Below are 14101 nucleotides of genomic sequence, written 5' to 3'. Positions count from 1 at the left end.
CTGGGTGACTAGTGCAAAGGTTAATTTCCAGCCTCTCTTGAAACTCGTTGAAAGCATGTATTAATATTAAGAATAAACAATCTCTCCCATGTAGAAGTATTTCAATCACCAGGTCATAATATCCATACGTGTGAGTTGCGACCCCCCTCAAGTCATGCACGAGTGTAGACCTGCCTTTCGAGAGGTCCTTGAAGTGCATATAGTGGAAACAGACGGGGAAATGAGTTCTGGCCAAGCGCACTTTTGCAAGTTTGAGGGAGAGAATTCTTCCCAACCTAGTCCTCTGATGCCTTAAGAGAAGCATGCGATGTGTGAAAAATGAGTAAAAAGAAAACATCAAGACCTCAAGACTCGAAACATTCTTTAGTGAGGATGATCAGCTAAGCTTTTTCTTCTCCAAAATTAAACTCTGAATCCTGCTAAAACACTCTCTATCAAGCCGGTCATACAACAGCCTCAATCTCTTGTAGCCCAAAATTGCAAATCTGTCAATCTGGTCCTCATACCTCTCATAAATTGCAGGAACTGTAAGAAGAGTAACTAGGCCTGCCATCAAAATAAACCAAGAAGCCATTGAAGAAAATAATAAGAGGAGCGCTGAGTTTAATCTTTAGCCAAGACGGCTATCATTCTCAACAACTGGTAATTTTTAAGTAACAGGATTATCAACTTACTAATGTAGCCCAGTGAAAGGAAATCCGCAAAGCTACCAATGGCAGAGATGAGCAGCAGGCATGCCGCGGCTTTAACAAACATCCTCGAGTCCTTACCCAGTGCTATATCCTGGGATATTGAGAGCAACATATTTATGTGACTGCGTATAGTAGCCGCTGCATCGTCAACCATTTCCTCTGAGAGATGCAAATGTGGCAGAGGTGGAGCAGGTCTGTTTCATAAATTTACAAGGCCGCTATGAAAAAGTCAGCGTCACTTGACGGGAACTTAACATTAGGATCTTAAACAACAAATAGCAAACGAACCATATTTTACAGGTGAATCCTTATACTGAAAGTTTATAGTCAAAAAACACCCAAACCACGTACAATTTGAATGCCTCATAATTGGCAAATACTGGCTACATTACTAATAATATCTCAATAAAATTGAACTTCGACAGCCCTTTTATGTGTAAGGTGGAAGAGGTCACATTGTAACGTGTTGGTCATGTCAGGAGTGCTCAATCTTCAGTTTACCTATCTCATCAAATCAGTGTAATCTGGTAGCATGTCACTGGCTACAGACTCCAACAAGCGTGACACATATAGGGACATCTGATGGATCCATCAAAACCGTGAAATACTCGTGTAGTTATGGCTTAGCGCTAATGGAAACAAATGGAACTAAATAACCATGCTATGGAGAATTAAGACACAAGGGGTACCAGACATGAAAAGCAAGCAAGATAAAGATTCGTTTAACCCTCCTCAGACTAATGCACACTATTCATCATTTGAAGATGTTCACCACCATAATGTCTCAACTCGGCTCGTTAATATACGTCCGAAGCACGACAATCCCCTTCAAAAGGAAAAGAAACTTAGATGACATGATTAACAGTTTCATGCATTACCTGTTGAGGATAGCCGCAGATTTCGCCCAGAAAAAGAGAATTGTCAACAGAAGCAAGAACACACTCGATACCAAGGATATCAATGTATAGCCAGATTTTTCAAAGACCACCCAAGCTGCTAAAGTTACAACCAATATTCCGGCACTTGAGTTCTTGTGCCTCCACAGTATCACATCTGCAGCTGTAGAGTTAGTAAAAGCACAGCATCAGAAACTTTGTTCGCATCCACATCTTGGATGGATAGGAGAAGTCATTGGCAAGTAAATCCGACTCAAAGAAGCCTCATCCCAACTATTCTATTACCAAATACCATTAGATTTAGGAGAAGCAACAGATGATCTCAGTTTCTTCATTGGCAAGAAGGTTATCCATTAGCTTGGGGTTTCTAATATCATAAACATACAGGGCAATTTCACGTATACCAATGCAGTAAACTGTAACGACCATCCACTCAGAAAACTTTCTTTTACTCGATTGGAAATCCAAAATCCATAATCAGAAAACTTTAAGTAAACAAGCATCTGAATTGCGAGGACTTACCAAGCCCTCCTCCAAGAATTTGATGAACTGTTCCCTGCCTGTTGAACAACCGATCTGATGATGAACCCATTTCAACGGAAGGGACGATAGACAATAATCAGAAAGCCAAATGCAGCAGCCGAGGTTCCTCAAGAACAGGAAAATTCAATCGGTAGAAAGGACTACAGGATACGTCAGAGTAAATTTTTACATGTAGTATTATTTACATCGGAGCAGAAATTGCCGCATTTGTTTAATCAATCTCTCTTCTTATGCTGTACATGTCGACAAATAAGTGGACAAATGCTGAAAGTTAAAAGGGGTTAGTGAATTATCAGATTCCAGCCTTAAAAGCTTGAAAACACACTCAATGGCTTTCCTTTCTCCCTTTTTTCTTTTTCCTTTTCCGCCCGCAAGCCCTTGACAATTGACCACCCCATGGCAGAAGAAAGATAATTTAGTACTACTACTCTATACACACACACACACACTGTGTGCGTGCGTGCGTGCGTGCGTGTATACATATGTATATGTATATTCTATGGTCCTGTACGACATAAATGTGGACGGTGGGGTCCACCGGGAATAGTAGCAGAATGGCCCGTGGAGTTGCGGGTGGAAACTGGGACGAAGACATTCCAGCCACACATTCTTTTTTTTTTTTTTTGCCGATAAATCTAATCTATCCTACATTAAGAAAAAGTGAGCGAGCCTAAGAAGGCTCAGGGATAAATCGGAGAGAACTAAACCACCATCGAACCAGACGAATGTACAGCACACCCGCCTGAATTTTTTGAAAATAAACCATAAAAATGTGACATTTTTTATGGGAGGCAAGGTTCGAATCCTGGCTTCTCACCCCACCAAGAAGGCGGTGGTCACTGCACCAATGGCCCAGTGGTTATTCCAGCCACACATTCCACTGATGTCTTTTCCGGAAATTCTTCTCTCGAATGCTTCAGTCGAAAACAGCAGAGTCGATCGGCCTTTTGGTGGTAAAAAGAGTTTTTTTATTACACTAAAAAATTTTAATCCCACTAGTCCGGGTTGCGAATTCCATGCATTTCTATTAGTATAACAACTCCTAATAACTAATAAAATTTTTTCCTTCTATTACAATGTGTTGAGTACTGGAGTCTTTCTCGGTATAAATCTGCATTTACAATGTGATAGTACACCATGTTTTTGTTTCACCGGGCGTAAATTTGTTCCTGAGCAGTTCAGTAAACCTGTTCACTTAAACAGGCATCTCCTTGTGAGTTCGCACATTCAGAAAATCCGAAACCAAAATCTTACGCAGAGCCCATTCCGGGCAAAAGGCCACCGGACTGCAGACACCGGATTTTAACAATTTTTGGATGGATGATTCTCGGGCATTTGTTCTTTGCTTTATTTCCTTTTCCACTAATTTTAGCAGTCCTAAACTTTATAAGCGAGACAAGGTCTTAGCAATATCAACATGCAAATTCCACAGTATCTAGAATTCTACAAACTGTTCAGTAAGATCTCACCATTATCATCGAAAAATCATCAGCCATTGTATCTGAGTTCCAAAACCGCTCCTGTTTCCAATACCCCAACAAGAAACAGTGATGCGTACCACAGAATTTATGCGCCTGAAGCTGAGTAGTGAATTTCAACCCACCAGACATCAGATCTTTCGCAAATTCCATCCCCAACATTCAATGTCGTCAATTATTCACTCTCTGATATTCTCTTCACCACTTTTCTTATTTTCATCGTCTAACACATCAGCCGGAATGTCTTTAACTGCCGTTGCAGAATCCGTCAAGCTGGCAGCTATTGCAGCTTTGAAATCTTCATCATCTTCATCCAACGATAACCCTCCACCACCATACTGCATATAAGAATCAGAAAATTGCCGAATTTGACTACTTCCAGGAGCCGTCCTCTGTGTCGAGTTGCAAGACTTTGTAATTCTCTCAGCATCTTCAGGGGACAACCACTGCCCGTACCCATTAGAAGATTCAGAAGATGCTATAGGGCACTCCTTTGGAAAATTACCTCTTACGAGGAAAATGCTCCAACCTGAACCCCTCAGAGAAATCAGATAGGCAGAAAGGTAAAACTTGGATAGGTGCTCAGGTGCTGCATAAAGACTATCAAAGTTATACCATTCTCCATTTACTTTCCTGATACAGAACCAATGATTTTGTAAATGACAGATAAACGCATTTTCAAGCTCTGGGTCAATTTGTGCAGGTTCAGCAACAGGACTGTTAAGAGGTATAACTTGCAAATCCCATACCTCCAAAGCCTTTTCCAGGACCTACAAGCATAAACTCTATTAGATCAAGAAAGAAGCTAACCACCTCTTCAACAAACAAAGAGAGGAGAAACTAAGGGGGAAAAGAAAGAATAACCCAGAAAAATGGTTAATGCATTGACAGAATAAATTTCAGGATGGATCAGATATATTTTCAGATTATGGAAGAGAGAGAACAATGTACTGACCAAAACATACATTGTATATAGTTCTACAAGGAGAAGAGAAATAGCTGAATGTGAATGGCAACCAGTAAACAGAGCCCCAAACAAGTTAAATGGCATGTACACATTTCTCTGAATAACTCTTTTTCATGCATTAAAGCCCAGCCTATAGGAGGAAATGATTTCCAACACCGGCTAGAGTACGCAAAAGCTAACAAAGACCAAATTTACTAGTATGGCATTGATCACGCATTACCCATTAATCAATGATACTGGGCAAACCAGGAAAGGCAAATCGTAAAGATCAGAAAAACCGGGAATAATGTTAGAAGAAAAACATATAAAATGCAACTGCAAGATATTCATCAACAAAGACTAAAGCTACAGGAAGTCAAAATCTGAGACATAAAAAGCAAGAAACAAAAAGGACTAATAACAGTGTCAAACAGGTCGTACTTTTCAACCACAATAACACGAAATGACGGATTTTACCCACTTAGGGTTTCTGGCCAAAATACTAACATCATTTCAGGTATCCAGTGAATGACACGAGTAAGGTCCTTCAAGTTTTCCTAAACACTGAAAACACATGTTCCACGTGCAGGACCATCCAAAACCAAACACAACTAAACTACATCCTAAGGATGACTGACATCGGGCCAAAATGATGCTTTGGAGGCAAAGAAAAGTAATTGCCTTGATAGTTAAACACAAGAGAGATGTGATGATATCAGTGTCTTATCTATCAAGTTCTCCAACTTCAGAGCATTACATGTAATCTAGAGTCTCAATTAAATGTGAACGGAGGATCATTCAATACCATTAACTTGCAGTAGCAACTTAGATGATATCTACATCTACAGTTTATGGAAAGGACGCCACCCTCCTAAAGGGGAGGGGGAGCAGCTTGAAGACGAAATTCCGTCACCTGAGTCTTGGTTCCAGAAAAGCCTGCCAAAGTTATCATGGGACTACTTTAACGTATTCAATTTCTCCTTTGAAATGAAACATTATCTCTCTCACTTAGAGCTGATAATCCTCTATTAGCTCCATCAACAAAAATTCCTATGCAACTCATTCCAGATAACAAAAACTAATTGAATTACTTTCCATTTCTGAACTCAGTTCATCATAAATTCTTATTCTCAGTTTTCCAATAAAAATGATTGTGCATATTTTACTCTGTTCAGAAGCTGATACAAGTATATCACAATTAAATGACATCTATCATTTTTTCAGTTTGCACATATTTTGGCCGTGCTAATACAAATGGACAAGGAGCAATGTAGAAATCAAAACCTAGTAAGGTAAACATAAATCCAAAAACATCCAATCAAAAACCAAATGTTATGAATCCTCAAGCTTAATCATTTGCATGGAAGATTCTTATCTACTATATGGGTCAATCTAACACACCTGTAATAATATAAAATATTCTTTACACTGCATACAAAAGATTCTTACACTATTGTGTTTAGCTTCCTGCTACACGTACGATACGAACTTTCAACACTGGTATTCTCAAATACCTACATATGCTCATCGAAAGCATTTTTACACTAGGATAGACAGTATATAGTTGATCTGTGTAACATGACAAGTTCTTTCATCGCATAGGAAATATGACAGCCATTAACTGTGTGACTACCATAGCATTCACCCCTTAGCGTTTAGACACAAAAGATGAAACATTCATTTTTCAGATTGAGGCAGTAAATACCATGCTATGGGAAACTATCAGCTGACTACTTAAAGTTTTAACGGCAATTACATATAAACACAATATAATTTCATTCTGCATGTTGTGACATACAATCCAATAAAGCATTTTCCATCTGAATCATTTATTCGTAAACAAATGTGTGACAATTTTTCATTTTTGTGTTGCATCCCAGGAAAGTTTCTTAGATAATAGTTTACAAACTCATAAACATTCAATGCTAGTCAATGTATGAGGCGCCGTAAGCTTGAAAAAATATAAACATTTCACTTTAGTCACACATTTCACATCATATCAACTTCTAAAAATCCTATCTTGGATGATCAAGTCTCTTTTGCATTTAAACAATAAGCAATAAAAGGGAAACCATGAGCCATGTTCAATGTACACCTTCCTCTGTAGCAAATGTTATCTACCTGAACCTTACTCAATTGGCTCTGGAAATTTCAGAGAAAAACAAAGAACCAATACAGGATAAGAGCACAGAACCAGGAAGCACTTGTTTCTAGGACCTACACCCTATGTGCTTTGGCTAGTAGTCAAGGCTTGTTTGGCAGCACAACAGTTAATTTTGGAACCAAAAATTGAATCTTTAAGTGCATTGATCGTATGTTACCAATGAAACGAAAGACATGCATTCTTAACAGAGTCTTCAATAAGTTGAATTAAAACATTAAAGCAGAAATTAAGAAGTACATTTAAATCTTCAACTTCATAAACAAAAGAAAAAGAAGAAAAAAAGAAGTCAATTAAAACCGGAAAGCAACCCAAAAATTCATATATGCACAACAAAATCTCGCCTTAATTATTCAAGCCCAATCCTACAACCATCAGCTCTCCAAGAACATCTTGGGCCCAACTACTGGAATCCGCAATGCCGTGAAAAGCAATCCCATGGAAGTATTTCAGCACTAAAAATTCACGAATAAGTGTTCCTTGCAGAATCTAGTGAGAGACATAGCAAGTGTTCCTTTCAATGGACAAATGTTGAAGGCAAACCTGTATGCTAAAATCGCCGTCGAGGGAGACGTTGTGGGACTCGTCGGGGTCGGGGAGGAAATCACCGCCGGCTTGCAGCATCATCTGACGCTCCCGGCGGTCGAGATCGGAAGCAAGGGCCGCCAAATCGAATTCCGAGAAGAATGGGCCCTGCAACACTGTATTCACGCAATGCACCGCGCACAGCTTCGACTCTTGTACTTCATGATACAACATCCCTCCATTACTGGCTCCTTCCATTCTCTTGCAAACCTCTTTCCCTCTCTCTTTCTGTATCAAGAATCAACCAATTAAGGCAAGAAAGCAAGAAAACCTAATACGCAAATATGATAGTGCTAATAGTTTCCCTTCTTTTTCTTCTCTTTCCTGTCTCCGTCTCGGTCTCCTTCTCTGCGGGTATGCGGGTATGATAAACTTGATTGATGTCGAGAGTTATGTTCAGTTTCTTTGAGTGGGGACTAAGTTTCTCTCTCTGTCTCTCTTTCTCCTTCTTCTCTCTCTTTTACTTTTCATCTTTTTAGGACGATCGAGCGAGGGGGTGGATTATATAAGTGTGTTTGGATGGCCATTATTTGACCAAAAATTATTTATTTATATCACAAACATTTTATCTTTTCAATCACATTTTTAACTCACATATATCGCATGATAAAAAATGTTACATTAATTATTCTAAATAATATTTTAAACACTATAATTATCAATGTATTCAGATAGTAGATTATTTGAAATTTTTTTTTTTTAAAATTACTATAGCATTTTCTTGATTTCGGTGTGAATTTGTTGATGATATACGTTAATAAATTTTTACAAATAATATGCCATACAAACAGATCCTAACATCCAATCATACTATAGTGTAATTTTAGCATCTAAAATATCAATTACACTATAATTTTTTTTTATATTTTTATAAGATTATATAGAACCCCTTGATAATGATATAATCAACAAACCAATTCACAAATGATTTGAATTACAATTCCAACTCAGTATTACAAATATAAAAACACAAAAGATACGAGAAGAAACTCATATAAACTATTGCTATACTTATTCATCCCATCTATATTTATTTGTCTTATCTTTTTTTTTAGGTGCTATACTAATTTTATCTACACTGCATGAGTTTTTTTTTTTTTTTTTTTTTTTTTTAACGCTGCATCAGCTTAATGATAAGCACTAGTGTTAAGGGCACACCCAATGTGTATGTAATTTGGAAATAATTAAAATGAATCAATTTTGTAGAAATTTTGTTTGCTACATATAAAAATTTTCATGAAAGAACTTTGTATTACATGATCGTAGTAATTTGGTAATTACAATAATTAGGGTGGTTATGAGTAGTTAGATTGACAGAATGTGATTAGGTGATTAAGGTAAAAATTAATTTTTATATGAGTAAAATTAGAAGTTTAAAAGATGACAAAGAAGAATGTTTAGACCAACTACCATTGCTAAAAACATTATATATTGCATAGATACCAAAGAATTATGCATACCTGATATGTTTACATTTTTTATATAAAATTAAATGGAAATGTTTTTTTTTAAATTTATTCAATAAGTAGAGTTATAAGTTGTTTTATGGTCAATTACCAGCATTGAATTACAAGTAATCTTTTGTTCTAACCTAAAAATCAAACGAGGAAACACACCATGGATCAAATGTTCATTTTTTCCTCCTTGTCTACACTTTGCAAGTAGCTACTAACATCTTCACACACACCAAAAAAAAAAAAAAAAAAAAGGAGCATAGGAAAAAGAACAACTATTAACACCTTCACAGAGTCGCATTGCAAAACATTATTGTCATGAATCTTCAATCTTTTCCTAGGGTGAAAAGTTACATTTGAGTTATGTTTGGTTGGACAAGAGATTATTTTTTTAAAAAAAATTGAATTAATAATAGTACTTTTTATGATGGGATATATGTAGAATTAAAAAAGTAGTTAAAAATAATTTAAAAAATCTATTCATGATACAATTAATTCTATTTTGTAAATAATACCATATCCAAACAAAATTTTGTCTGCACTAAAAATTTTGAGACGAAGCAGCAATCACTTCCCCACCCCCATAAAGGGTAAAACAAGATGTAAAAGGAGAGCCAAAGCAGTACAGCCCAAGTTTGCACTGCACCGTGTGGCACTCTTGGCTGGCCTTATTTTAGCCAGCAAACGAAGCAGATATCATATACTCCTGTCTTGAGAGAGAGAGAGAGAGAGAAGAAGGCGTCATCAACAAACTTGAAAGGCCAGCTTAAGTGTTGCATTTCTTTTCCCTCGGTACAAAATATGCATTGCTGCGTCACTGCTAAACACGATCTCAAACAAGTAGATCGTAATGGTTCTTACCACTGTACAGAAGCCTCACAACTTTCCGAGGTTCTTTTTTTCTTGAATCTTTATAAAACTGAGCTCCATACTCTGCAATTGGAATGAAACCATAGCCCCGTCCACCATGCTGCAATTTTTTTTTTTTCCAAAGGACAATATGTGCCTTTTAGGACTTAAAAAGACTAAAAAAACCATTCTAAACAAGGATGACATATTACACAAGTCGAACTTCTTATAAGGTAACCTTTCCATTAAGCCATACCATTTGTCCAACTGGTGATCATCAAGACCAAAAATGGGCGGTTCAGTCAAGATAGATCATCAGGAAACCTTAATTACTGGTAAAATATCTTTGATTCTTTTCTACCGGACAGTAAGTATCCCTAGGCAAGATGAGGTGATGAATTACTGCCATACGAAGCAGATATCCTTTCGAAATCTTGAGTCTGCTTCTCATCACCACCTTTGCTCTAGATCCATGATTACTTATCTCAATTAACATGCACGCTATGTCAAGTAGTTATGCGACTGAAGCACGTATGGAAAACAAAACCTCATTAAACACCTACTGGACACGCAAGAAGGGAATCACACTTAACAGGCACAGGGAAGAATTTAAGTTAACGACCTTTATGAAGCTCAGAGGAAAGTGATTGGAAATTAAACAGGAGGAAAAGTACCTCATGTTCTGGTATGTAGACAACAATTGGCTGGCAACACAGCTTTGACAACACCTACCATAGAGTAGCGTCATTTAGCTGGTAAGCAGAGCTGAACAAATGCGAGGTTTAAAACTCAAGTGCTGCATTGTGAGTTTGATAGGATAGTTGAAATACACTGTGCAGAAAAAATAGACATAAATAAAGAAGAACATAGATCACATTATTCTCCCAAAAAAGAAAGATAGAAAAAGAAAAAGAATCCTCCTATTCCTAAAAGCATGGGGCAACAACCACCTTCTTTTACTTCACAATTTGATTTTAACTGCAGGGTAAAATGCAATGTGAAAATTGTACAAGAGTTATTCCTTTGACGCCTTCGGTCGTGATCCTCTTTTCAATCCTGAGGTCTTTTGTCCTTCTAGGCAACCCATTTCAATGCTGAGGTCTTTTGTCCTTCTAGGCAACCAATTTGTCCTACTTAGTTGAACTTAAACAAAAACTACTAAGTTGAACTTCATCAATATATATATAATTTGAAGAAATTTTTTATGGCGTAAAGTAATCAAATTGACTGGACAGTGTTAAAATTGTCCATTGGGGAGTTTGTTTTTAACTGATAGATTGAAACTATCTGCTTATTGCATAAATGACTGGATCAACCATTCAGATGATCAAGACAAAAAATGATCAACCGTTCAGGTGATCAAGACTAAGATTTCTAAGCTCTGCATTGCAGAAGAAACCACCAGGCCCCAATAACAAACTCTTGTTGATGTTGGAGACATCAAAATTCACAATTTGCTATATGCTCTACCAGTTAATAACGGGAAGTTAAGACAACAAAAGCATGTTGACCAATGGTAAGCCAGTTGAAAACAGATTAATGAAAACTACCCTTTTGAGGACAAGTAAGAGTTTACATACTAACCAGCAGCTCTGACTCTCCTCCCCAAAAATCCAATCTTCCAATTCGTTGGCAATAACTGAGAAAGGCAGTAAATGGGGTCTCCCAACCTCATTAGAAGAAAAGAATCAATTGATGCACCTAAAACAGAAGAACAAGTGCACATGCATTAACAAATCTAAGGCCTCACCGCTTCAAAGACTCTTCAACAGTAATTGCAATCAACGCTTCTTCGTAATGAAGGCGTTCTTTATCATTATCACAAATTACCTCCTTGACAGCCATCCGCAATTCATCTGTTACAAGCACAGCCACCAATCCAAATATTGGCATGTAGTTAATGAGATTTAGATAAGGTGAACAAAAAATTCTTTAGATGAGTAAGGAACCTAATCTGCAGATATTATTCATAGTATTATAGATTTATAGGCTCGAGGCAGACTAGAGTGTTTGACAAGTATGGGATGAAATCAAATAATCGGAAGAAGAAAAGAAAATTATACAAAAACTGGATTCTTTCTTTTCTATGCTGCTTGTGAAGGATGGCAGTGTACTGAAGCAGCAACATGAGTATAACATGGGTATAACATCTGAATTCTTCCCAACACCCATCCAGACCTACCAGCATTTTCTTTCTCCTCACGGGGGCTAAGTGCTATACCTTTGTTGAACGCCATTCCTTTTACCTGTTCCAAAATCATATAAAAGAAGTTTAACCAAAAACGAAGTATACTATTGCAGACGAGCAGTTGGACCACTTATAAGCGAAGAAGAAGTTATCACAATTAACATCAATCAAAGGATTAAAAATGTCAAAAAATGACAAAGACGGCATAACGGGAAAGGGGAAGTACTAGTTCAACTAATGGAATGTAGGAGAATTTACTGATACCAGTGCACGAAACAGACAGCGTCCATCACCAGTGACTTTCTGAACTGAGTAACGCTCAACTTTCTTCAGTGCTGGAGACCCTCCACTGCTACTCAACGGTGAATATCTACATCATATTCCGCAGATAGTGGTGAAAAATACATATACATGCGTGTATGTGTGTGTCTATATATATATATGTATATATATATATATATATATACGCTAAATAATACCAGAAAACTCGTCAATTAAGTCGTTTAAATGCTCTGAGGTAGAGTAAAAGGTTAAGGATTCGATTAAATAACGTTTCTTTTATTGTTTTTTCTTTAAATAAGTCCAACACAAGAAACTTTTACAGTTAAAAAACAGTTCAATAAGGAACAAATGATTAGAAAATAATTGGGAAAAAATGAACAAGAAAAGGAAGGAATAGTAGTAAAAGACAGCCGGGAAAAAAATAAAGGGAAAGTGAGTTAGTAGTACAATGAAGGTCCTATTCTTGCGAAGAATCGATGGGAGGTGGCAGGGACAGAAATAGAGGCAAGTGGTGATTTGTGAGGCCGGTAACCGGAAACTGAAGGAACCGGAGAAGACGTGAGCTCAAACTCGGCGAGTCCATGCCTTAGAAGTACCAGAATTGCCTCTGTCAAAAACACAAAAACGCATAGTCAATTACTAGCGTTTAGGTAAAGACAGAGAGTGTTTCCAATTACTATTTCATGATTCAGCCCATTAACTGTACACTGCATAAACAAGACTAACTAATCTCCCTCGAGGAAAGAAAAGGCATAAAATTACCATTAGAGCGGCTTTTCGCCATGACCAGTACTGGGAGAACCACCAAGGAAAAGAGAAGGAGCCAACTGGTCGATATTGGGGTCGTGCTACAAGCTCTTCTAGTGGATATGCCAGCCTTATACTGCAGCGGTAACTGCAAGAAGAAGCCTAAACGCTAGACAGTATTTATCAAATGTAAATAGATCAACAGTAGTTTTGATTCAGAGTCATACCCATCAAATTTATTACTCCTTCGTCCCACTTTGACAGTTCTATTTACTTTTTCACATAATTTAAAAAAAAAATTAACTTTATTGAAACAATCAATTTAGGTAGCTATTTTTCTAAAATATCCTCACATTAATTAGAGTATAACTTTATGGAAACTTGAATTGATAATAAAAAAAGAATTAACTCTCATTAAATGGGGTAGGTTTATAGTAACAACAACTTACATTGAATAAGGGTATTTTAGAAAAATTAAAATACAACTACATTCTTCAATTAGAAACTGAACTACAATTTGGGACGGATGAAAAAGAAAAACAAGATTTATCAAAGTGGGACAGAGGGAGTAATAGGCCTAATTTCAGCAGCCTCTCTTGAGGTTTCTAATAATTGCAATCACTTCTTTTTAAGATTTGAAAATTTCTGAAAACCTCTACTAAAAAAGTATGTATTAGTAACAACTGATGATATAAGCCCAAAAAAAAAAATCAATGAATATCCAATATTACCCCTTTCTAATATGCCAAACAAATAAAATGCTAAAAAGTGTACTAAACTATTATCCATTGTGTGAAAATTTCAAGTTAATTTTTTTTGTAGGAAAATTTAAGCAATGTTTTGAAAGCATTATTTTTTGGTACTTTGAACATATTTTTTGGGTTAAGTAAATTTTGAAGATACTTATTTTAATAAATGCCTCCCTGAATGGTTGGTCGACTTTTTGTAAATCGATTAATAAATCTAGTTAGAAAAATAGAGGATGAAGTAGTTAGCATTAGATTAAATGACATTAGAGTTTTAAAATAAAGAAGTATTACCAAAAAAGAATTGTCATTTTTCTATTTTAAACTCATTTTCACTTAAATTTGATAGAGTTTGTGAAAGCTATCGTAGTATTTTCATAGCATCAAGGAAAGCACCGGGAATTTTTCAAAACCTTATGGAAGCTGACCGCAATTGTCAAAACCTTCGGAATGATTTCTTAAATTATCCCTTGTTAATATTTAGCACCGGATTCAATCCTCATGGGTGACCAAAGATAATCCAGCCACGTGCCT

General features: G+C 36.7%; 2 protein-coding genes across 3 annotated transcripts; both read right to left on the bottom strand.

Moving 5' to 3' along the window:
• Nucleotides 1-35: 35 nt before the first annotated feature.
• Nucleotides 36-2531, bottom strand: LOC113693909 (reticulon-like protein B12). Its single transcript, XM_027212683.2, has 4 exons — nucleotides 2111-2531; nucleotides 1571-1751; nucleotides 675-886; nucleotides 36-546 (listed from the first exon to the last, which is right to left on the bottom strand). The coding sequence occupies exons 1-4, from the start codon at nucleotides 2178-2180 to the stop codon at nucleotides 377-379; spliced, it is 633 nt and encodes a 210-aa protein (XP_027068484.1). The 5' UTR covers nucleotides 2181-2531; the 3' UTR covers nucleotides 36-376.
• A 924-nt stretch (nucleotides 2532-3455) lies between these two features.
• Nucleotides 3456-12992, bottom strand: LOC113691421 (ataxin-3 homolog). 2 transcript variants are annotated; one of them, XM_072051911.1, is made up of 9 exons: nucleotides 12837-12992; nucleotides 12522-12681; nucleotides 12057-12162; nucleotides 11787-11850; nucleotides 11355-11460; nucleotides 11189-11243; nucleotides 10279-10332; nucleotides 7260-7529; nucleotides 3456-4379 (listed from the first exon to the last, which is right to left on the bottom strand). In XM_072051911.1, the coding sequence occupies exons 1-9, from the start codon at nucleotides 12856-12858 to the stop codon at nucleotides 3789-3791; spliced, it is 1428 nt and encodes a 475-aa protein (XP_071908012.1). In that variant the 5' UTR covers nucleotides 12859-12992; the 3' UTR covers nucleotides 3456-3788. The 2 variants fall into 2 exon arrangements, with proteins under 2 accessions (XP_071908012.1, XP_071908013.1); XM_072051912.1 differs by lacking the exons at nucleotides 12522-12681; nucleotides 12837-12992 and having other exon boundaries at nucleotides 11668-11850; nucleotides 12057-12141.
• Between the last annotated feature and the right edge of the window lie 1109 nt (nucleotides 12993-14101).

The sequence above is a fragment of the Coffea arabica genome, chromosome 6c, assembly GCF_036785885.1.
Source record: "Coffea arabica cultivar ET-39 chromosome 6c, Coffea Arabica ET-39 HiFi, whole genome shotgun sequence".
Classification (NCBI taxonomy): Eukaryota; Viridiplantae; Streptophyta; class Magnoliopsida; order Gentianales; family Rubiaceae; genus Coffea; species Coffea arabica.
The sequence above is the reverse complement of the archived record's forward strand: the minus strand, read 5'-3'. Positions and strand labels throughout refer to the sequence as shown.

What these genes read in the sequence shown, in the direction of transcription:
- LOC113693909 (XM_027212683.2), bottom strand. Translation starts at nt 2,180, where the DNA reads ATGGGTTCATCATCAGATCGGTTGTTCAACAGGCAGGGAACAGTTCAT. An exon ending in TCTGCGGCTATCCTCAACAG is followed by an intron (nt 887 to 1,570) that starts GTAATGCATGAA and finishes TTTATGAAACAG; the next exon opens with ACCTGCTCCACCTCTGCCAC. An exon ending in CCTTTCACTGGGCTACATTA is followed by an intron (nt 547 to 674) that starts GTAAGTTGATAA and finishes TTTTGATGGCAG; the next exon opens with GCCTAGTTACTCTTCTTACA.
- LOC113691421 (XM_072051911.1), bottom strand. Translation starts at nt 12,858, where the DNA reads ATGGCGAAAAGCCGCTCTAATG. An exon ending in TGAGGAGAAAGAAAATGCTG is followed by an intron (nt 11,461 to 11,786) that starts GTAGGTCTGGAT and finishes TGCTTGTAACAG; the next exon opens with ATGAATTGCGGATGGCTGTC. An exon ending in ACGGCGATTTTAGCATACAG is followed by an intron (nt 4,380 to 7,259) that starts GTTTGCCTTCAA and finishes TTATGCTTGTAG; the next exon opens with GTCCTGGAAAAGGCTTTGGA.